Source organism: Cydia pomonella, chromosome 25 (genome assembly GCF_033807575.1).
Source record: "Cydia pomonella isolate Wapato2018A chromosome 25, ilCydPomo1, whole genome shotgun sequence".
Lineage (NCBI taxonomy): Eukaryota > Metazoa > Arthropoda > Insecta > Lepidoptera > Tortricidae > Cydia > Cydia pomonella.
Window position 1 is genome coordinate 66,693 of NC_084727.1, and position 24,383 is coordinate 91,075.

At 51.5% G+C, this 24,383-nt stretch overlaps 1 protein-coding gene across 1 annotated transcript in view; it reads right to left on the reverse strand.

The window, feature by feature from the left end:
- The window catches only part of LOC133531503 (spectrin beta chain, non-erythrocytic 5-like), a 124,228-nt gene that overhangs the window by 57,422 nt on the left and 42,423 nt on the right, over positions 1-24,383 (reverse strand). The window contains exons 13-24 of the mRNA XM_061869762.1: positions 23,043-23,265; positions 22,659-22,849; positions 20,809-20,897; positions 20,298-20,451; positions 19,656-19,791; positions 17,777-17,989; positions 5,740-5,886; positions 5,104-5,274; positions 3,318-3,525; positions 2,376-2,548; positions 1,394-1,584; positions 568-762 (exon numbers count right to left, since the gene is read on the reverse strand). Coding sequence (XP_061725746.1) covers positions 568-762; positions 1,394-1,584; positions 2,376-2,548; positions 3,318-3,525; positions 5,104-5,274; positions 5,740-5,886; positions 17,777-17,989; positions 19,656-19,791; positions 20,298-20,451; positions 20,809-20,897; positions 22,659-22,849; positions 23,043-23,265 — 2,091 coding nt within the window. The remainder of the gene's footprint in view (positions 1-567; positions 763-1,393; positions 1,585-2,375; positions 2,549-3,317; positions 3,526-5,103; positions 5,275-5,739; positions 5,887-17,776; positions 17,990-19,655; positions 19,792-20,297; positions 20,452-20,808; positions 20,898-22,658; positions 22,850-23,042; positions 23,266-24,383) is intronic.

Consider the following 24,383-nt stretch of genomic DNA (forward strand, 5'->3'; position numbering starts at 1 on the left):
GCTCCCGCTCGAGCTGCGCGTGGCGCCGCTGCAGCGCCCGCACGGTGCGCAGGTCGGCGGCCGGCGCGCCGCCCGCGGCCAGCTGCCGCTCCTTCTAGTACTCACTCGTCGGCGAGCAGGCTCACGGTGTGCACCTTCTCCCGGAGCGGCTCCAGCTCCCGCTCGAGCTGCGCGTGGCGCCGCTGCAGCGCCCGCACGGTGCGCAGGTCGGCGGCCGGCGCGCCGCCCGCGGCCAGCTGCCGCTCCTTCTAGTACTCACTCGTCGGCGAGCAGGCTCACGGTGTGCACCTTCTCCCGGAGCGGCTCCAGCTCCCGCTCGAGCTGCGCGTGGCGCCGCTGCAGCGCCCGCACGGTGCGCAGGTCGGCGGCCGGCGCGCCGCCCGCGGCCAGCTGCCGCTCCTTCTAGTACTCACTCGTCGGCGAGCAGGCTCACGGTGTGCACCTTCTCCCGGAGCGGCTCCAGCTCCCGCTCGAGCTGCGCGTGGCGCCGCTGCAGCGCCCGCACGGTGCGCAGGTCGGCGGCCGGCGCGCCGCCCGCGGCCAGCTGCCGCTCCTTCTAGTACTCACTCGTCGGCGAGCAGGCTCACGGTGTGCACCTTCTCCCGGAGCGGCTCCAGCTCCCGCTCGAGCTGCGCGTGGCGCCGCTGCAGCGCCCGCACGGTGCGCAGGTCGGCGGCCGGCGCGCCGCCCGCGGCCAGCTGCTGCTCCTTCTCGCCCATCCAGTCCAGCGCCTCGTCGCACGTGCGGCTGAACAGCTCCACGCTACGAGTTAATGACTTCAATTAACACAATAACTTAACATGGAAAGCTCAGATTGACAATGTAACTATGTAAAAAAACTTAATAAATTTTCATATGCATTATACAACCTTAGTACTCGTAAAACGGTAAATGCATCAGCAGTGCTAACCGCCAACAATGCGTATGTTACCTCAACTTTGAGGTACGGCGTCATTATCTGGGGCGATTCCGCTAATCGGGAAATGAAATTTAAGGCAGAAAAAAACTGTTTGCGTTCAGCAGTTAGAATTCCACGTTTAGAAAGCTTTATTAGACTGAACATTTTAACTTTACCTTATCTCTATATTTATGAAACAGCGATGTATGTTAAAAACAACATCAACCAATTTTCTGCTATTAATAGTGCTCGGCGATGTAACAAAGTATAATCACAATCATTAAAAACAAGCTCTTCTTACTAAAAGTTTTTTCAGCACTAATAATTGTTTTATTTATAGGTAAATATATACCTACCAAAAGTTATCAATGTAAAAACAAAGTGAAAGAGGTTAACGCGCCCCGTATAGTATAAGTACTTAAACATCATTGGTTTGTTATTTTTTTTTAATTTTTAGGGTTTTTGTTTTCCTTTTTTTAAGTTTTTTTTTTTTACCTTGATGCGCCCTCCAGGCTCTTCTCCTTCTGCTGTTTAAGCCTGAGCAGTCTGTCCCACTGCTGCCTCAGCTGCTGTCTCCTGGCGGTGGCCTTGCCGGCCTGCCCGTGCGCCGTGGCCACCAGCTCCTCGGCGGCAGCCTCGATCTGCTCCAGGCGCTTGGAGGCCGCTGAGAGGTCGGTCACGAATTTCTGGAATTACCATTAAAATTAGTAAATGTTGGCATGAAAAAGCACTCTTACTACTCGTGTTATCGGTAATACAATGTGTACAAAATAAAACACTCTACAAAAAAATAGGTACAGTATAAAAAAAGTAGACTATACAACTAGGGCTTAAAGCGACCCGTTTTATGCGAGGCAGTTTATCGGTCCGAATGTAAGCGAGGACCGATATAGGTCGAGGATAAAATGGGGCATTTATGCCCGAGTTATATACTCTACTTTTCACTTCGGTTGCGAGTAAAATATACAAAGATATCCAATATTTTAGGTTATTTTACCGTATCTTACTCAAAATCTTAAAGAAAGTTTAATCTTACTCGCTGGTTGGCAATTTGTATGGAAGATGCAGGACTTTATTTCTTAGTAAATAAGGGTCGTAATAGAAGATTTTACTTTATGCTCTATAGCATAATAAGGAAGTTTATGGCGCTTACACGCGACTAAAATTAAAATTTTACGAGCATAAGAAGTGAAAAGGTAATAAACTCACACACAGTATAGTAGTAGTGCGGGAACACAGGCTATCACATTACATTAAACAAATAAACAGACTTAAGTCCATTGCTCGGGCGCACTGCTCTTTTTGTTTGGATAAAATCAGTTATTTTATAATACATCTGAAGTACTTTAAAAAAACGAATGGGTGGCGGCAGATTATTCCATCATTTGGCAGCTGCATATCTGAAGCTAACACAAAAAGCAGCAGTATCAGTGACAGTATTTACAGAGAAGCTCCTGATTGGTATTAGTGTACCCACCTCGTACTTCCTCTTGGCAGTGTCCACGCTCTCCTCGCCATCATCAGCTCGCAGCATCTTCTCTTTATCTTTGATCCACTTGTCGAAGTCGTCGCACTCCGCGAAGAAGCTGTACAACTTGATCGCGTCTTCGAGTTGAGCGCGGCGCGCCGCTGAGAGTGTTAGCAGCTCATCTGAGAACAAGATGATATTATGTAATATGTAAAATAGTTTCGTGACTTCACCTTTATTGCTTTTCTGTTTCCGAAAGATAAGAAAATTAGTAAGCAACTTAAGACTTTGGCAACTCACGACCCTAATCAACATGACAAACAGGCCAAAGTATAACTTAGGTGACAGATGCTTGTAATCCATTTTTCTTTTTTATTATATATAATGACCTTAGTTATAAGAAATGTAATGTCTTAGGCTAGTCCTGTATTGTTACATTTTGTGTTTTTTTTTAATAGATTGGATTGAACTGAATTGTATTTATGTTTTTCTGCGTAATAACATATTCATTGTTATGACACTACATTGATTGTTAGATAGAAGTCGTTCAGTTCTTGTGAATAATAATGGACATTTTAGTTTACTTGTAATTTGGTGCATACTTTTCAACATTAAGTGAAAACAGAGTCAGACCAATATAAGTTGGCAGCTATTTTGATTTGATATATTAAACGTCAAACATCTATGAAATTATCACGTGTACTTAACACGTGCACAGGCTGGGCTATCAAAATCTCTGCCAACTTAGCTTGGTCTGTCTCTATAAAATTTTAAATTTTCTATGTGGAACTTTATTGTCTAATTTTGAAGTTGAAAATTTTTGTGTTTTACTTAGCGATATCTTTATTTATATTTTTAATTTAAATTTAGAATTATCAAGTTGATAGCATTTGTTTTAGGAATTAACAGGTTAAATTTTCAGTGTATCAAATTGAATGAAATAGATGATACCATAGTCCCGCTTGATATCGGCGATCCTGGCCCCGACGGCGGGCGGCGGCTGGGCGGGCGGCGCGGGCGCGCGCGCGCGGCGGGCGGCGCCGGGGGCGGGGGCGGCGGCGGCGGGGCGCGCGCGCCGCACCGGCACCACCTGCTTCACCAGCACCGTCTTCTTCACGCGCTGCACCGTGCGCACCTTCTCCGGCCGCCGCACTTGCACCTGACGGGGACCATTTATTGCAATGCTTTATTGGTATCATATCATTTCAGGTTTACAAGCTTTTATTTAACTTGCCCTCTTAGTATGTATGGGACAAATCTTGCAAGTTAAATTTGATCCACTTCCCGGTTTCCGATGAAGCTGAAAATTTGCATACATATGTAAGTCGGGTGACAATGCAATATTATGGTACCATCGAGCTGATCTGATGATGGAGACAGGAGGTAGCCATAGGACCTCTGTGATAAAACAAAGCAACCTAATTGTATTTGGAGTTTTTAGAATTGTCTCGATGAGTATTTGCCTGTGCGTACCGAAAATGAAATTTGTTGCAAAAACTTATTTAAATTATTTTAAACGGGTAACTTAGGAATACACGCTCGACATGTCTCGACTAGTCGAACCGGGCTTTGGCCCGCAGTCCACGTCGCGTCCTCGACCAGTAAAGGCGGTTCGTTACTCCGAGAAGGTCCTCAAAAACTGTATCGTAAAATATCAAGCATTTATTCGACTTAATAATACATATGTTTGAATCTCACGCGAGTTTTATGCCGCCTGTACACACTCGTCGAGAGCTTCTCGCCGAGTCTCGGCACCACTCCCACCCAATCGGAGAAGAGCAAGACGAAACGAGAAGGGAACAGAATGTACACACTCGTTCTCGGCCTGTCTCGGGGTCCCTCGGCAAGTGTGTACAGCCGACATTATAGTAAGTTTTCTTTTTATACGGGAAAATAACGGCACGGATAGTTGCTGGACACAAATGCTTATACCCCTGTGGCAAATTACTAAGTTCGAAGCTGCTCAGTATATCTCAAAGATCGCCATCTATCGAACCATCGTCAGGCCCGTTGTCACCTACGCCTGTGAAACCTGGGCCACAACCCAGTCGGACGAAGTAAGTAAAGCTTGCGGTATTCGAGAGGAAAGTGCTACGAAAAATAAATGGTCCGTTAAAGGGGCCAGACGGTAACCGACAGCGCATGAACCATGAACTTGAAACTCTGATCAAACAGGAGACCATTGTTGGGTTTTGCAAATCCCAGCGGCTGAGATGGGCGGGTCACTTGGAAAGGATGCCCGATATGAGAGTTCCAAAAATTATGACAAGGTGGACGCCGCCTTGTTATAATTTTTGGAGCCGAACAGAAAAGGCCTAGTAGTAAGCCTAAGAAAAGGAGGCTGGACAGTGTGGAAGAAGATCTTAGGAGGATGAGGAAGTATAACTGGAGGAAGGTTGCCCAGGATCGCGACAATTGGAGGAAGATAGCGCAGGAGGCCAAGACCCACAAAGGGTTGTATCGCCATCGGAATAAGAAGTAAGTAATTATAAAAATATATTTTACAGTACATATGGGGCTACTTTATAGCACTAGTGCGAGAAGTAGCATATTATGTTACTGTGTCGAACATTTAAAGGGCCATATGTACTGTAAAACGTTGTACGATACATGTGCGAATAGGTAATTCGCAATTCGTGTCGATTTAAAACACTCCCTTCGGTCGTGTTTTAATTTATCGCCACTCGTTTCGAATTTCCTATTTTTCGCACTTGTATCGTAATGTACTATAAGTTACCGGCACAACTCTGGGTTCGATCTCTCGCACGTAGTTGGCGGGCACGAAGCCGTCGGAGCGGTCCGCCTTGCGCACCGACCACCAGTCCGGGTTCGTCTTGTTGATCAGGAACATCACCTCGCCCTTCGCCATGGATATGCCCTGCCCCGTGAACGCGTACAGCGCCTTCACCTGCGAACAAATTAAATCATGTACATTTTTTTTTTTAAACAACAAGTTTAAAATGAATTATTTGTTTTACAAGCAGAAACGTCTGCCAACGTTGCTATTAGAATAAATTTAAAAGTGGAAATATTACTAACAAAGAAATTTAAGAGTTTAAGAAGTGTAACGTTCTTACGGTAGATGTCGCTAGGGTCCCCTAGACCCATACGGTGGAAAAAATTGCTGGCTATGGATAAGGTCTCGGTGGTTCAGTTGGCAGAGCGCTGGAGTATCGATCCAAAGGCCGTTAGTTCAAGTCTCACAAAAGGCAGTATTTTTTCCACTTTTAAATTTATTATATGTTCGAGGTGCTTAAAAATATCTGAACACGAGGGCGTCTCGTTCACCCATTCCTCTTCCTCCAGCGCTCGCGCAGCTTCCACTTCTGTCGGGAGCTGTTGAAGCTGTATGGTCCCCATCCCTGTACCATACCTGCGGCACGGAGCGCTCCTCGGTGACGGTGCGGTGCTCCAGGCGCTCCACCTCCTCCTCCTCCCACACTTCCGTTGGCACGAGGCGCGATTCGTTCACCCATTCCTCTTCCTCGAGCGCTGGCGCCGCTTCCACTTCTGTTGGGAGCTGTTGGAAACAAAATAATAATTATTTATTATTGAATAGCGCATGCCCATGGGGGGGCGGAAAATCTGTACCTTTTATTGAAGTATAGAATGTAAAGTTACTTGTAACGTGTCCAGCTCGGCGCTGTAGGCGCGGATCTCGTCGTGCAGCGCGCGGTGGCGCGCCAGCAGCGCGGCGGAGTATAGAATGTAAAGTTACTTGTAACGTGAGTATCCCGGCGGCCTCGAGGCGGTGCGCGTGCGCGGCGAGCGCGTCCAGCTCGGCGCTGTAGGCGCGGATCTCGTCGTGCAGCGCGCGGTGGCGCGCCAGCAGCGCGGCGGAGTATAGAATGTAAAGTTACTTGTAACGTGAGTATCCCGGCGGCCTCGAGGCGGTGCGCGTGCGCGGCGAGCGCGTCCAGCTCGGCGCTGTAGGCGCGGATCTCGTCGTGCAGCGCGCGGTGGCGCGCCAGCAGCGCGGCGGAGTATAGAATGTAAAGTTACTTGTAACGTGAGTATCCCGGCGGCCTCGAGGCGGTGCGCGTGCGCGGCGAGCGCGTCCAGCTCGGCGCTGTAGGCGCGGATCTCGTCGTGCAGCGCGCGGTGGCGCGCCAGCAGCGCGGCGGAGTATAGAATGTAAAGTTACTTGTAACGTGAGTATCCCGGCGGCCTCGAGGCGGTGCGCGTGCGCGGCGAGCGCGTCCAGCTCGGCGCTGTAGGCGCGGATCTCGTCGTGCAGCGCGCGGTGGCGCGCCAGCAGCGCGGCGGAGTATAGAATGTAAAGTTACTTGTAACGTGAGTATCCCGGCGGCCTCGAGGCGGTGCGCGTGCGCGGCGAGCGCGTCCAGCTCGGCGCTGTAGGCGCGGATCTCGTCGTGCAGCGCGCGGTGGCGCGCCAGCAGCGCGGCGGAGTATAGAATGTAAAGTTACTTGTAACGTGAGTATCCCGGCGGCTTCGAGGCGGTGCGCGTGCGCGGCGAGCGCGTCCAGCTCGGCGCTGTAGGCGCGGATCTCGTCGTGCAGCGCGCGGTGGCGCGCCAGCAGCGCGGCGGAGTATAGAATGTAAAGGTTACTTGTAACGTGAGTATCCCGGCGGCCTCGAGGCGGTGCGCGTGCGCGGCGAGCGCGTCCAGCTCGGCGCTGTAGGCGCGGATCTCGTCGTGCAGCGCGCGGTGGCGCGCCAGCAGCGCGGCGGAGTATAGAATGTAAAGTTACTTGTAACGTGAGTATCCCGGCGGCCTCGAGGCGGTGCGCGTGCGCGGCGAGCGCGTCCAGCTCGGCGCTGTAGGCGCGGATCTCGTCGTGCAGCGCGCGGTGGCGCGCCAGCAGCGCGGCGGAGTATAGAATGTAAAGTTACTTGTAACGTGAGTATCCCGGCGGCCTCGAGGCGGTGCGCATGCGCGGCGAGCGCGTCCAGCTCGGCGCTGTAGGCGCGGATCTCGTCGTGCAGCGCGCGGTGGCGCGCCAGCAGCGCGGCGGAGTATAGAATGTAAAGTTACTTGTAACGTGAGTATCCCGGCGGCCTCGAGGCGGTGCGCGTGCGCGGCGAGCGCGTCCAGCTCGGCGCTGTAGGCGCGGATCTCGTCGTGCAGCGCGCGGTGGCGCGCCAGCAGCGCGGCGGAGTATAGAATGTAAAGTTACTTGTAACGTGAGTATCCCGGCGGCCTCGAGGCGGTGCGCGTGCGCGGCGAGCGCGTCCAGCTCGGCGCTGTAGGCGCGGATCTCGTCGTGCAGCGCGCGGTGGCGCGCCAGCAGCGCGGCGGAGTATAGAATGTAAAGTTACTTGTAACGTGAGTATCCCGGCGGCCTCGAGGCGGTGCGCGTGCGCGGCGAGCGCGTCCAGCTCGGCGCTGTAGGCGCGGATCTCGTCGTGCAGCGCGCGGTGGCGCGCCAGCAGCGCGGCGGAGTATAGAATGTAAAGTTACTTGTAACGTGAGTATCCCGGCGGCCTCGAGGCGGTGCGCGTGCGCGGCGAGCGCGTCCAGCTCGGCGCTGTAGGCGCGGATCTCGTCGTGCAGCGCGCGGTGGCGCGCCAGCAGCGCGGCGGAGTATAGAATGTAAAGTTACTTGTAACGTGAGTATCCCGGCGGCCTCGAGGCGGTGCGCGTGCGCGGCGAGCGCGTCCAGCTCGGCGCTGTAGGCGCGGATCTCGTCGTGCAGCGCGCGGTGGCGCGCCAGCAGCGCGGCGGAGTATAGAATGTAAAGTTACTTGTAACGTGAGTATCCCGGCGGCCTCGAGGCGGTGCGCGTGCGCGGCGAGCGCGTCCAGCTCGGCGCTGTAGGCGCGGATCTCGTCGTGCAGCGCGCGGTGGCGCGCCAGCAGCGCGGCGGAGTATAGAATGTAAAGTTACTTGTAACGTGAGTATCCCGGCGGCCTCGAGGCGGTGCGCGTGCGCGGCGAGCGCGTCCAGCTCGGCGCTGTAGGCGCGGATCTCGTCGTGCAGCGCGCGGTGGCGCGCCAGCAGCGCGGCGGAGTATAGAATGTAAAGTTACTTGTAACGTGAGTATCCCGGCGGCCTCGAGGCGGTGCGCGTGCGCGGCGAGCGCGTCCAGCTCGGCGCTGTAGGCGCGGATCTCGTCGTGCAGCGCGCGGTGGCGCGCCAGCAGCGCGGCGGAGTATAGAATGTAAAGTTACTTGTAACGTGAGTATCCCGGCGGCCTCGAGGCGGTGCGCGTGCGCGGCGAGCGCGTCCAGCTCGGCGCTGTAGGCGCGGATCTCGTCGTGCAGCGCGCGGTGGCGCGCCAGCAGCGCGGCGGAGTATAGAATGTAAAGTTACTTGTAACGTGAGTATCCCGGCGGCCTCGAGGCGGTGCGCGTGCGCGGCGAGCGCGTCCAGCTCGGCGCTGTAGGCGCGGATCTCGTCGTGCAGCGCGCGGTGGCGCGCCAGCAGCGCGGCGGAGTATAGAATGTAAAGTTACTTGTAACGTGAGTATCCCGGCGGCCTCGAGGCGGTGCGCGTGCGCGGCGAGCGCGTCCAGCTCGGCGCTGTAGGCGCGGATCTCGTCGTGCAGCGCGCGGTGGCGCGCCAGCAGCGCGGCGGAGTATAGAATGTAAAGTTACTTGTAACGTGAGTATCCCGGCGGCCTCGAGGCGGTGCGCGTGCGCGGCGAGCGCGTCCAGCTCGGCGCTGTAGGCGCGGATCTCGTCGTGCAGCGCGCGGTGGCGCGCCAGCAGCGCGGCGGAGTATAGAATGTAAAGTTACTTGTAACGTGAGTATCCCGGCGGCCTCGAGGCGGTGCGCGTGCGCGGCGAGCGCGTCCAGCTCGGCGCTGTAGGCGCGGATCTCGTCGTGCAGCGCGCGGTGGCGCGCCAGCAGCGCGGCGGAGTATAGAATGTAAAGTTACTTGTAACGTGAGTATCCCGGCGGCCTCGAGGCGGTGCGCGTGCGCGGCGAGCGCGTCCAGCTCGGCGCTGTAGGCGCGGATCTCGTCGTGCAGCGCGCGGTGGCGCGCCAGCAGCGCGGCGGAGTATAGAATGTACAGTTACTTGTAACGTGAGTATCCCGGCGGCCTCGAGGCGGTGCGCGTGCGCGGCGAGCGCGTCCAGCTCGGCGCTGTAGGCGCGGATCTCGTCATGCAGCGCGCGGTGGCGCGCCAGCAGCGCGGCGGAGTATAGAATGTAAAGTTACTTGTAACGTGAGTATCCCGGCGGCCTCGAGGCGGTGCGCGTGCGCGGCGAGCGCGTCCAGCTCGGCGCTGTAGGCGCGGATCTCGTCGTGCAGCGCGCGGTGGCGCGCCAGCAGCGCGGCGGAGTATAGAATGTAAAGTTACTTGTAACGTGAGTATCCCGGCGGCCTCGAGGCGGTGCGCGTGCGCGGCGAGCGCGTCCAGCTCGGCGCTGTAGGCGCGGATCTCGTCGTGCAGCGCGCGGTGGCGCGCCAGCAGCGCGGCGGAGTATAGAATGTAAAGTTACTTGTAACGTGAGTATCCCGGCGGCCTCGAGGCGGTGCGCGTGCGCGGCGAGCGCGTCCAGCTCGGCGCTGTAGGCGCGGATCTCGTCGTGCAGCGCGCGGTGGCGCGCCAGCAGCGCGGCGGAGTATAGAATGTAAAGTTACTTGTAACGTGAGTATCCCGGCGGCCTCGAGGCGGTGCGCGTGCGCGGCGAGCGCGTCCAGCTCGGCGCTGTAGGCGCGGATCTCGTCGTGCAGCGCGCGGTGGCGCGCCAGCAGCGCGGCGGAGTATAGAATGTAAAGTTACTTGTAACGTGAGTATCCCGGCGGCCTCGAGGCGGTGCGCGTGCGCGGCGAGCGCGTCCAGCTCGGCGCTGTAGGCGCGGATCTCGTCGTGCAGCGCGCGGTGGCGCGCCAGCAGCGCGGCGGAGTATAGAATGTAAAGTTACTTGTAACGTGAGTATCCCGGCGGCCTCGAGGCGGTGCGCGTGCGCGGCGAGCGCGTCCAGCTCGGCGCTGTAGGCGCGGATCTCGTCGTGCAGCGCGCGGTGGCGCGCCAGCAGCGCGGCGGAGTATAGAATGTAAAGTTACTTGTAACGTGAGTATCCCGGCGGCCTCGAGGCGGTGCGCGTGCGCGGCGAGCGCGTCCAGCTCGGCGCTGTAGGCGCGGATCTCGTCATGCAGCGCGCGGTGGCGCGCCAGCAGCGCGGCGGAGTATAGAATGTAAAGTTACTTGTAACGTGAGTATCCCGGCGGCCTCGAGGCGGTGCGCGTGCGCGGCGAGCGCGTCCAGCTCGGCGCTGTAGGCGCGGATCTCGTCGTGCAGCGCGCGGTGGCGCGCCAGCAGCGCGGCGGAGTATAGAATGTAAAGTTACTTGTAACGTGAGTATCCCGGCGGCCTCGAGGCGGTGCGCGTGCGCGGCGAGCGCGTCCAGCTCGGCGCTGTAGGCGCGGATCTCGTCGTGCAGCGCGCGGTGGCGCGCCAGCAGCGCGGCGGAGTATAGAATGTAAAGTTACTTGTAACGTGAGTATCCCGGCGGCCTCGAGGCGGTGCGCGTGCGCGGCGAGCGCGTCCAGCTCGGCGCTGTAGGCGCGGATCTCGTCGTGCAGCGCGCGGTGGCGCGCCAGCAGCGCGGCGGAGTATAGAATGTAAAGTTACTTGTAACGTGAGTATCCCGGCGGCCTCGAGGCGGTGCGCGTGCGCGGCGAGCGCGTCCAGCTCGGCGCTGTAGGCGCGGATCTCGTCGTGCAGCGCGCGGTGGCGCGCCAGCAGCGCGGCGGAGTATAGAATGTAAAGTTACTTGTAACGTGAGTATCCCGGCGGCCTCGAGGCGGTGCGCGTGCGCGGCGAGCGCGTCCAGCTCGGCGCTGTAGGCGCGGATCTCGTCGTGCAGCGCGCGGTGGCGCGCCAGCAGCGCGGCGGAGTATAGAATGTAAAGTTACTTGTAACGTGAGTATCCCGGCGGCCTCGAGGCGGTGCGCGTGCGCGGCGAGCGCGTCCAGCTCGGCGCTGTAGGCGCGGATCTCGTCGTGCAGCGCGCGGTGGCGCGCCAGCAGCGCGGCGGAGTATAGAATGTTCAGTTAGCGTCGAGTGCTCGTTCCGATCGGCTGTTGCGCGACCTACCGTGTGACTCATTTGTTTACGCCGCCGTGCGAACGTGTCTCGTTCATACAATAACCAACCTAATTATTACTGTGACTGAGTTCTATTTAACTTGAAGTGTCGTAATTACATTAATTGCACCATGATTTGTTTAAAGTGCGAACTCGAGGTTACTGATGGTGTTTTATGCAGTGATTGTAAAGGAAGTCTTCATTTCGGATGTGCTGGTCTCCTGGAAACTACTCATCGCAAGATGACCAGCGAAAAAAAAGCGAGCTGGCGTTGCACCACTTGCCGCGGTGTCGGAAATATTCCGACACCCACTAATGTGAAAAATGCGAAAGTAGAAAAACAATCGCTCCCGGCGAAGACTAACAATACTCCTACCGGGTCCAGTGAATCCAGTTTCCTTACTCAGCTCGAACAAGGATTTAAATCCGTCCTGACGGAAATCAAGGAATTTCGAGCCGATTTCGGCGTCTTGCGGGCGGACCTGCAGTCTTGCAAGGACAGTGTCAACAATATCGAAACGAAACTAAATGAGTTTGAACCTCGTTTGTCAACTGCAGAAGACCGGCTTAGCCTTTTAGAGGATAAATCCACTCTCTTGCCTAGGTTGCAGTCGGACCTAGATAAAGCCACGACTATTATTTCTACCCTCCAACAGGAATGTGAGGCTCGCGAGCAATACTCAAGAATAAACAATGTTGAGATTTCTGGCCTGCCTTTTAAAAAAGGGGAGAACCTTATTAGCATTTTAGAAAACATATACGCCACAGTGGGATTAAAATTGGAGGTTCAGAATATAGATAATGTTCAACGGGTGCGACGGTTCCATAGTGTGCCCAGCGAAGAGGGCGGCGATAACGATTTCGACCGGTCGTCGAATGTACGTGAACCGGCGGTGATCGTAAAGTTTACCCGCCGTATTTACAAGGATGAACTTCTCTCGGCGGTGCGAGCTCGAAGGGGCATCACGACATCTTCTATCGGCCTCCCCGGGCCAGCTGTGAACCTGTACCTGGGTGACCACCTCACTCCGGCCAGTAAGATGCTACTCAAGCAGGCGCGTGAGCTCAAAAAGGAAAACAAATCGCCTACCTATGGATAAGGGACTGTAAAATTTTAGCTCGAAAAACCGAGACGTCTCAAGTTATGGTGATTAATAAAAACTTCAATTTCAACAAGTTTAAGTGACTGTTTTTATTAGTATTGTTCATTGTCATAAAAATAAGTGTTCGTAAAATATGTATATTAACGATACCCTTTATTAAATCCTCAGCATGTCTCGCTAATGAAATCGCTTCCCTGTCTAGCCGCATAAAAAATAGTACTTATTTTTCGTTTTACTCGCAACACCCACCCTCTCCATTTATATTTAATATACTCTGGTACTCAGAGACTACGTGGTTCACTCTGGCTTTAAAAATAATAAAAACATTTATACTAATTCATGTATTCATAAACTTACTGCCGGCCTAACTGTCAATTTAACAGGTTATTATCAGAACGTAAGGGGACTGCGTACCAAAACACACAGTTTTTATTCGCAGGTCGCATTGCTAAATTATGACTTTATATGTATTACCGAGAGTTGGTTAAATGCACACTTTTTTGACAGGGAAATCTTCGACAGTAGGTATATTGTTTATCGTTGCGATAGATCAGCTGGCTCGAGTGGGGCGGAGCGGGGCGGGGGGGTGGCGGTCGCTGTGCGCCGGGAGCTCATGCCGACTCCGCGAGACTGGCCCTGTCCCTCTCCATCATCCTCTGAGTGCATATGGTTGTCATTACCTATATCGCAAACTGATGGTCAAGGACAAATATTCTTAAATATTTGTTGTGTTTACATTCCGCACGGGCCGCAATATAGGGATACATTGGAAAACTTTTTTGAAATCTGTAGTGAATTAATAATAGATAATCCAAACGATATTTTTCTTATAACTGGTGATTTTAATATTTCTGACGCACAATGGGTTAATAATGACTGTTATAAAATGACCTTAGCTAACAACAACAGTTCTCCTCTACAATTGCTTAGTGAGTTTTTATCATACACAGGTGTTGAACAATACAACGGTTGTTTTAACATTAATCAACGTGTGCTTGATCTCATTTTTAGGGTTCCGTAGCCAAATGGCATAAAACGGAACCCTTATTTGCAATAAAAATTGCATAGTTACAGTAAGTGATGATGTTTTAACACCAGAGGATTTGCATCATAAGGCTCTTCAGATTGAACTTAACTTAGATTACACACCACCGCTGAAGCCGGCTTCTACTTACGTATACCGTTTTTATGAAGCTAATTTTAATCAAATAAATATTGAATTATCAAAAATTCACTGGATCGAATATTTTCAAGGCCGTGCACTGGAGGATTGTGTAATACTTTTCTATGACATATTAAATAGATTGATTGACAGGTATGTTCCAAAGGTACCGCAACGTTCATCGTGTTCAAAGCCCCCTTGGTATACTAGGTCTCTTAGAAGACTTCTGAATGAGAAAAAGAAATACCATAAACTGTGGAAGACTTTCAATAATCCCTTAGATTTCGACACTTTTAAAACTATAAGAAAAATAATTTTAAAATTGGAGCCAATATGTTACAGAAATTATATTAACAATACTGAAGCCAAAATTAGTACTCACCCTAAATTCTTTTGGACTTATATAAAATCAGTTTTTGTTAAGAGTGGTCTCCCACAGCTTATGCACTATAAGGGTATGACAGCCTCAAATGGTACACAAATATGTGATTTTTTCAATCAACATTTCCACTCAGTTTTTGAAAAACCTACTGTTAGTTCTGTTGACTTGAATAATCTTCTACCTGTAAATGATACAGTGTTTGATATGGACACTATTTTTATAACTAAAGACCTTGTTAACAAATATCTTAAACGTATAAACATTAATAAGGGTGCTGGTCCTGACGGTATACCTCCCATCATAATTAAAAGATGCTCCTCTAGCTTGACATTGCCTATAACTTTACTTTTTGAGAGGTCTATCAGGGAGGGGTGTGTACCTTCACTTTGGAAACAGGCATTAGTTACACCAGTACCAAAAGGTGAAGTTAGCTCGGACATAGAGAAATATCGCCCTATATCGAAATTGTGTCAGTTTGGCAAAATTTTAGAGAAGATTGTTAGTGATCAGCTTTCTACTGCGATGCGGCGTCATATCATTCCAAACCAACATGGTTTTCTTAGTGGTCGTAGTGTCGAATCGAATCTTCTATCTTATACAGAAGCCATATTAACTGCGCTAGATAACAACTGTCAAGTGGACGCTGTGTATACCGATTTTGCCAAGGCTTTCGACAAGGTCTGTCATGAGCGCTTACTTATAAAGCTGTGGCATTTTGGTATACACGGGGATCTTTATCGCTGGATAAAATCCTATGTAGAAAATCGTTCGCAGGCCGTAGCTGTGAAGGGACATATTTCTCATTATAGGTCTATCAGTTCTGGTGTACCGCAGGGTTCCCATTTGGGGCCTTTGTTATTTGTCCTGTACATAAATGATATCACTGAATGTATCAAAAATTCAAACATGCTTTTATATGCCGACGACACGAAAATTTTCAGAGTCATACGAAATCCAGAAGATTGTACTTTACTACAAAACGATTTACATAATTTCCAGACTTTTTGTAACACAAATAATCTTTTCTTAAACCCAGAAAAATGTTTTGTTATTAGCTTTAGTAGAAAAAGGACAACTATTAATTTCAAGTATGATCTTTGTAATAAAGAGTTAACTCGTGTGAACCAGATCCGTGACCTCGGCGTAATCATGGACTCAAATCTTACCTTTGTACCCCACATTGATAATATCTTAAATAAATCTTTTAAGCAGTTGGGATTCATATTGCGCGTAGGTAAAGATTTCAGGAGACCTTCGACGTATAAGATATTATTTAATAGTTATGTCCGTAGTCGATTAGAATTTGCTAGTTCAGTGTGGAACCCGCTATATAAAATTCATGGCGATAGAATAGAGAGAGTGCAAAAGAAGTTTGTAAGAGCAATTGAATATCGCACTGGAAATAAATACATAGATTACACTACCGCTATGAAAAGACATAATATTTTACCCTTGAGCTTGCGTCGCGAACGCACTGATATTATAATTCTCTATAAAGTCATTAACAACATCATCGACGCCCCTGAGTTATTAAAATCTGTTTCATTTAGAGTACCCCGTCGTTGTGAGCGAGCATGTAGAAAGAAGAACCTCTTTTATATTCCTCGTAGTCGAACCGCATATGCGAGAAACGGTTTCATTAGAAGAGCATGCAGGATGTATGATGATAAGTTTCAAAATGTAGATATTTTCAGTGAAAAGTTCGGTAGTTTCAAACAACTTACATTGAAATGTATTAATGGACTTAAATTAGATAGTTAACTTTAATTACAATTATTGTTTGTTATTAGTGTTATTGCAATGTACTTCATCTTTGCTTTTATTTTTGTTAGGATGTACGAGCATTATTTGTAACTTCAATTTGGCAACTTAGAATTTCAGGTTTAGTTTAGTAATTATATATATTTAGGTTATATGGTTTTCATACTATATTTAAGGAAACTGTAGGTCTATAAGTCTATTACCCTATATTGTAAAAATTTATGAATATAAGAGACTGTTTGTTTCTAAATAAAGAAAAAAAAAAAAAAAGAAAAAAAAAAAAAAAAAAAAGTTACTTGTAACGTGAGTATCCCGGCGGCCTCGAGGCGGTGCGCGTGCGCGGCGAGCGCGTCCAGCTCGGCGCTGTAGGCGCGGATCTCGTCGTGCAGCGCGCGGTGGCGCGCCAGCAGCGCGGCGGAGTATAGAATGTAAAGTTACTTGTAACGTGAGTATCCCGGCGGCCTCGAGGCGGTGCGCGTGCGCGGCGAGCGCGTCCAGCTCGGCGCTGTAGGCGCGGATCTCGTCGTGCAGCGCGCGGTGGCGCGCCAGCAGCGCGGCGGAGTATAGAATGTAAAGTTACTTGTAACGTGAGTATCCCGGCGGCCTCGAGGCGGTGCGCGTGCGCGGCGAGCGCGTCCAGCTCGGCGCTGTAGGCGCGGATCTCGTCGTGCAGCGCGCGGTGGCGCGCCAGCAGCGCGGCGGAGTATAGAATGTAAAGTTACTTGTAACGTGAGTATCCCGGCGGCCTCGAGGCGGTGCGCGTGCGCGGCGAGCGCGTCCAGCTCGGCGCTGTAGGCGCGGATCTCGTCGTGCAGCGCGCGGTGGCGCGCCAGCAGCGCGGCGGAGTATAGAATGTAAAGTTACTTGTAACGTGAGTATCCCGGCGGCCTCGAGGCGGTGCGCGTGCGCGGCGAGCGCGTCCAGCTCGGCGCTGTAGGCGCGGATCTCGTCGTGCAGCGCGCGGTGGCGCGCCAGCAGCGCGGCGGAGTATAGAATGTAAAGTTACTTGTAACGTGAGTATCCCGGCGGCCTCGAGGCGGTGCGCGTGCGCGGCGAGCGCGTCCAGCTCGGCGCTGTAGGCGCGGATCTCGTCGTGCAGCGCGCGGTGGCGCGCCAGCAGCGCGGCGGAGTATAGAATGTAAAGTTACTTGTAACGTGAGTATCCCGGCGGCCTCGAGGCGGTGCGCGTGCGCGGCGAGCGCGTCCAGCTCGGCGCTGTAGGCGCGGATCTCGTCGTGCAGCGCGCGGTGGCGCGCCAGCAGCGCGGCGGAGTATAGAATGTAAAGTTACTTGTAACGTGAGTATCCCGGCGGCCTCGAGGCGGTGCGCGTGCGCGGCGAGCGCGTCCAGCTCGGCGCTGTAGGCGCGGATCTCGTCGTGCAGCGCGCGGTGGCGCGCCAGCAGCGCGGCGGAGTATAGAATGTAAAGTTACTTGTAACGTGAGTATCCCGGCGGCCTCGAGGCGGTGCGCGTGCGCGGCGAGCGCGTCCAGCTCGGCGCTGTAGGCGCGGATCTCGTCGTGCAGCGCGCGGTGGCGCGCCAGCAGCGCGGCGGAGTATAGAATGTAAAGTTACTTGTAACGTGAGTATCCCGGCGGCCTCGAGGCGGTGCGCGTGCGCGGCGAGCGCGTCCAGCTCGGCGCTGTAGGCGCGGATCTCGTCGTGCAGCGCGCGGTGGCGCGCCAGCAGCGCGGCGGAGTATAGAATGTAAAGTTACTTGTAACGTGAGTATCCCGGCGGCCTCGAGGCGGTGCGCGTGCGCGGCGAGCGCGTCCAGCTCGGCGCTGTAGGCGCGGATCTCGTCGTGCAGCGCGCGGTGGCGCGCCAGCAGCGCGGCGGAGTATAGAATGTAAAGTTACTTGTAACGTGAGTATCCCGGCGGCCTCGAGGCGGTGCGCGTGCGCGGCGAGCGCGTCCAGCTCGGCGCTGTAGGCGCGGATCTCGTCGTGCAGCGCGCGGTGGCGCGCCAGCAGCGCGGCGGAGTATAGAATGTAAAGTTACTTGTAACGTGAGTATCCCGGCGGCCTCGAGGCGGTGCGCGTGCGCGGCGAGCGCGTCCAGCTCGGCGCTGTAGGCGCGGATCTCGTCGTGCAGCGCGCGGTGGCGCGCCAGCAGCGCGGCGGCGGCCGGCGCGTCGCGCCCGCAGTCGCTGCTCGCCACCAGCGGCCGCTTCTCCTTCATCCACGACTCCGCCTCGTTCGCGTCACCGTAGAACTGATAACAATATACACTTCATTATTGACCGAAGCGCAGCGAAGGTCTACGTTTTGACTCGGGCAATCTGCTTTCGTATGTCCGGATGTTCTACTCTACAGGTCGTAATTCTCGACCGATTCGCGTGAAATTTTGTGACCTTCTATGATTAAATAGATTTTTTTTTGTCGATCCAGTATTTGGATTTTTTCCAAAACTACGGCAGTAGTGCAGCTACAGTCGGACACCCAAATGTTACCTTTACATTGCTTAGACTAGTGGAAGACTTTGGGTATCTTGGTGTAGGTTGCTTATACGTTGCGCTTTCTCGGGTTCAATGTCTTAATGACATTATTCTAGAGCCTTTTAATTTGGATCACCTCGCTAAAATTAAGACTATGAAACTCCTTCTATTGCGACTCGAGGACTTCGAGAAGGAAAAAATACTGAAAAGACTGGCAACTCAAACAAACCGACACGCACCCAAGCATCTCGGTTACAGCTTAAATGCCAATTTCGAACGTACACTGACATCAGAATGCACGAATGATATATGAATCAGTTTATTTACTTATCATGCGTCTCGCTTGCGCCAATACATATGGAGTACGAACAAAATGCACGATAACTGAATGACATCTTTTAGATGTTAATGACATCAGTCTACGTTCGAATTGGCCTGTTAGGCAAACATTGTTTCCTATGTCCATCTGTTCCACTCTCCAGGTCGCATTTCTAAGCCGATTTCCGTGAATTTTTTGCGTAGGTTCGATAATAAGGTCCAAAAGTATGAGGTTACAAAATTCCTTTTCCATGCGGGATTTTTTATTCCAATATACGTATAAATATCCATAGCAAAATTTAAAGTTATTAAACATCATTTAGAGGTCGCTATAAATTAAACAGTTCTACCATATAAAATTGTATGAAAATAAATTGACCCATCGATAATTTTGCTTTGGAAATGTCTTTAAGGTCTCTTTATACGTTTTATTTATTGGTTATAAGTATGTTAAAAATATGGCGGTCGTTTTTTTATCGCGGTAATATGGCGGTCGATATTGCAAATCACAAAATAATAGCGACCACTAAATCATTTGCAAATGATTTCAAATTTGGCACATAGATCACTATTCCATAATATTATAAAGTGTTTGTGAAGATAAAATCAATTCTACTTTTTTTCTACATACAGAGGGTGTAGCAGGATAGCCTAGGAAAAATTGCCCCCAGCGATTTTGGGCCGAAACTGTAATCAAACGATGCCTTTTGGGGAGGTTATACTCTGCACAAAGTTTCATCCCTCTGTTACCCCCTGGGGGTGAAAAACACCCGATTAACCCCAAAACTGTTTTAATTATTTTTTCCTAAACTATGAAAGTGACGAATTTCAAATTTTGTACTAATATTAATAAGACTAAAAGCTATGTGCTAAAAAAATATTAACCCCCTAACCATTTAAATTCTTGTAAAAAAAACAAAAATAAAAAAAGAATCACTCTGTATATCAAGTTTGACTTATGGTACACACACTTTTTTTTTTTCAAAAATGAACCTTTTTATATTCTACATTATACTTAAGTTTCATGGACCTACTCCAGAAGGAACATTGCGAAATTACAGATGGTAAAATACAGATTGTTTTGAAATTTTCGTCTCTGATTAAAATATAAAAATATGAATGTACCTGGTGTGCTTCAGCGGCGTCTTCAAGTTGCTTCTCCCTGGCGTCGGCGAGTTCTCGTAACGTCGCCCACTGCTGGGCGAGGGACGCCAGGCGGCGTTCGATCTCGGCGCTCTTCGGGTGCTTTGCGTCGATCAGGCTGCGAATCATATAGTAAATTTATACCTTGCAGTCGTGCTGGACGCCGTCCTGTTGGTCATCCTAGATTTTGTTGGGAAGATAAAGTAGAGTAGGCCTCCGTGAGATCGGCGTCGATGAAAGCTGGCGTGAATTCGCTCAGGATCGAGCAAAATGGCGGACTGTTGTGTTGGAGGCCAAGACTCATTTTGGGTCATCGCGCCAGCCAAGTAAGTAAGTAAATTTATACGTTGCGTTGTTTAATACACTTTAGTATACTTTTACAACTGTATATATAATATTAATAGATGTGCAGAAAATCAAATTAACTACTTTGAAATGCAACTGATAAAGTTTGCTTAATTCGGCCCACTAATATTCGTAGAGACTCGTTAATTGTGCGAAGATCATAGTAAGTATTGTTTGCGCGCATTTGAAAGGCATCTGCTAATGCGGGCTTACGAAGGGATTTTGAAGGTTGATGAATTGTTGCTGTGTAGTGTAGTGTAGTTTGTAGTATTATCTGACCTCTGTCCCTTAGCGCGATGTCTCTGCGACACGTGGTCCCGGGCCCGCAGCTCCGTGAGCAGCGCCGTGTGCTTCTGGCGCAGCGCGAGCACCCCGCGCAGGTCCTTGGCGGCCACGTCGGCGCGGCAGATGCGCTGCTTGTCCGTCACCCAGCCTGCCCGACGTTGTTCATTAACATTTCAACACAACAATACAATTGTTGACATAGTTCAGTCCTAGCCAGTCATTTGGTGCTGCTCCTTGAGTAAATTACTAGATATTTGAATTAATAATTCCGAATTCATAAACAAAATAACACTAACAGCATTATAAATCAGTAAATTACTGTTTAATCAAAATGGGTCTTAATTTCTAACATTGTAAATAATATGATTGTTTTATCTTCTCTCTTCAGAAAGATGAGGCACTTGGGAATTCAGAACATTGTTAGACATATTATAGAATTGCTAAATAAATGAACGAAAAAAATCTAACAATAAATCTTAAGATTACTGCCGTTGAATATAAATACCTTCTTCTTCGTCGTGGTCTTCCAGGAACTGGTAGAGGTTTCTGGCATCTTCCAATCTCGCCTTGCGGTCCTTAGCGGCCGCTAACAAACTGCAAACAAATAAATAGGTTACAAAAAAATTAACACAAACATTACAAGACCATAGTTTTATTTTATGGTCTTGATCTGCAGTCTCACTTCGCCAAAAAAAAATCAAATTTAATTCAGAACTTCGTCCTCCGAAACTATAAATCTGTTAAAATTTACTGTCATAATGTGGTGAAAATATTAAATTTTTATTTAATAATTACGGCACAAACAGTCGTGCAGAGCTGCGGGCTGTAGCTCTTGTAGTACACTCCACGTGTACACAATACCCACCTGTCGTAGCCGTCCTGCAGCCCCTGCAGGCGCGCCGCCAGCTCCTTGTGCCCCTCGCCCTCGCCCTGGCGCGCCAGCCGCCGCAGGCTCTCGTGCAGAGCTGCGGGCTGTAGCTCTTGTAGTACACTCCACGTGTACACAATACCCACCTGTCGTAGCCGTCCTGCAGCCCCTGCAGGCGCGCCGCCAGCTCCTTGTGCCCCTCGCCCTCGCCCTGGCGCGCCAGCCGCCGCAGGCTCTCGTGCAGAGCTGCGGGCTGTAGCTCTTGTAGTACACTCCACGTGTACACAATACCCACCTGTCGTAGCCGTCCTGCAGCCCCTGCAGGCGCGCCGCCAGCTCCTTGTGCCCCTCGCCCTCGCCCTGGCGCGCCAGCCGCCGCAGGCTCTCGTGCAGAGCTGCGGGCTGTAGCTCTTGTAGTACACTCCACGTGTACACAATACCCACCTGTCGTAGCCGTCCTGCAGCCCCTGCAGGCGCGCCGCCAGCTCCTTGTGCCCCTCGCCCTCGCCCTGGCGCGCCAGCCGCCGCAGGCTCTCGTGCAGAGCTGCGGGCTGTAGCTCTTGTAGTACACTCCACGTGTACACAATACCCACCTGTCGTAGCCGTCCTGCAGCCCCTGCAGGCGCGCCGCCAGCTCCTTGTGCCCCTCGCCCTCGCCCTGGCGCGCCAGCCGCCGCAGGCTCTCGTGCAGAGCTGCGGGCTGTAGCTCTTGTAGTACACTCCACGTGTACACAATACCCACCTGTCGTAGCCGTCCTGCAGCCCCTGCAGGCGCGCCGCCAGCTCCTTGTGCCCCTCGCCCTCGCCCTGGCGCGCCAGCCGCCGCAGGCTCTCGTGCAGAGCTGCGGGCTGTAGCTCTTGTAGTACACTCCACGTGTACACAATACCCACCTGTCGTAGCCGTCCTGCAGCCCCTGCAGGCGCGCCGCCAGCTCCTTGTGCCCCTCGCCCTCGCCCTGGCGCGCCAGCCGCCGCAGGCTCTCGTGCAGAGCTGCGGGCTGTAGCTCTTGTAGTACACTCCACGTGTACACAATACCCACCTGTCGTAGCCGTCCTGCAGCCCCTGCAGGCGCGCCGCCAGCTCCTTGTGCCCCTCGCCCTCGCCCTGGCGCGCCAGCCGCCGCAGGCTCTCGTGCAGAGCTGCGGGCTGTAGCTCTTGTAGTACACTCCACGTGTACACAATACCCACCTGTCGTAGCCGTCCTGCAGCCCCTGCAGGCGCGCCGCCAGCTCCTTGTGCCCCTCGCCCTCGCCCTGGCGCGCCAGCCGCCGCAGGCTCTCGTGCAGAGCTGCGGGCTGTAGCTCTTGTAGTACACTCCACGTGTACACAATACCCACCTGTCGTAGCCGTCCTGCAGCCCCTGCAGGCGCGCCGCCAGCTCCTTGTGCCCCTCGCCCTCGCCCTGGCGCGCCAGCCGCCGCAGGCTCTCGTGCAGAGCTGCGGGCTGTAGCTCTTGTAGTACACTCCACGTGTACACAATACCCACCTGTCGTAGCCGTCCTGCAGCCCCTGCAGGCGCGCCGCCAGCTCCTTGTGCCCCTCGCCCTCGCCCTGGCGCGCCAGCCGCCGCAGGCTCTCGTGCAGGGCTCCGAGCTGCAGCTCTTGCAGTGCATGCGCTTGCAATAGACGCTCCACGTCTACTAGATGGCGCCCTACTTCTTCGGATTGGAATACGGCCTGTAAACAAAAATAATATTTGAATTTGAATGACAAACAGCGACAAAAATTCAAAATATAAATTTAACATTACAAATTTAACTTGAATGTTATGAAATTAATCCAATTCTAAAATATGCAAATTCTGAAAAATAACATTTAATTTAAAGTTTATATTTTAACTTACGGCTGAGTGTACGATTAAAATGTATACCTGCATGTCCGACAGCGTGCCGCGAACCGTGTCGCACTCGCGCAGCAGAGCCATGAGGCGCGCCAAGGCGGCCAGCGAGGCCCGGTGGCGCGCCAGCAGCGCCAGCAGCTCCTGCCAGCGCGCCAGCACGGCCTGCTCCGTGCGCGCCACGCCGTCCGCGCCGTGGTACTTCTCGCGCACCAGCTCGGCCGCCATGGCCGACAGGTCCTCGAAGCGTTCCGTTCTACCAACACACATATTAACGCTCAAAACAACTAGGGAACAAATCATTTTATTTAATATCTGGTGGTGTCTAGTGGTCTGGTCGCGGGGTGGTCTTAATGAATAGAATTATTTTATTCGTAAACACAAACAAATTACATAATATAACAAAAACATAGAATGTATAAAGTGCCACGAAATGATCTCATCTCAGCATGTTGCTGGTGGCTTCCAGCGCTGATCTTCCAATGAGACCTTCAAGTGAGAAAGTGGTTAGGTTAGGACGTTAGCCGCGTAAGGTGAGCCCGTTTGATTCCGGCCTCGCTGCCCGTGGATTTGGTCACTTTTTCATTAGTGTAGGATATCTATTTCAGTTTATAAGAGTCAAACAGTATTTTTTAGGGTTCCGTAGCCAAATGGCATAAAACGGAACCCTTATAGTTTCGCCATGTCCGTCTGTCTGTCTGTCTGTCTGTCTGTCTGTCTGTCTGTCTGTCCGAGGCTTTGCTCCGTGGTCGTTAGTGCTAGAAAGCTGAAATTTGGCATGGATATATAAATCAATAAAGCCGACAAAGTCGTACAATAAAATCTAAAAATTTAATTTTTTTTGGGTACCTCCCCTACACGTAAAGTGCGGGTGAATTTTTTTTTTCGCTTCAACCCTAAAGTGTGGGGTATCGTTGGAAAGGTCTTTCAAAACTAATAGGGGTTTTCAAGAAACATTTTTTGATAACGTGAATATATTCGGAGATAATCGCTCCGAAAGAAAAAAAAAATGTGTCCCCCCCCTCTAACTTTTGAACCATAGGTCCAAAAAATATGAAAAAAATCGTGGAAGTAGAGCTTAAGAAAGACATTAAATGAAAACTATAGCGGACATGATCAGTTTAGCTGTTTTTGAGTTATCGCAAAAAGTTTTCCCTTCATAGTAAAAAGACTTACTTTAATTAGGTACTGATTATGCAAATTTGCCTATTTGTTTAACTCGGGTGAAAGGTACCATTTACTACACTTTAAGCTCCAGTTTAGCTTATTGTGACGGAAGAGTAACTACGGAACCCTACACTGAGCGTGGCCCGACATGCTCTTGGCCGGTTATTAATAATAATCGATGGTACAACACAATCTATACAACTCCCG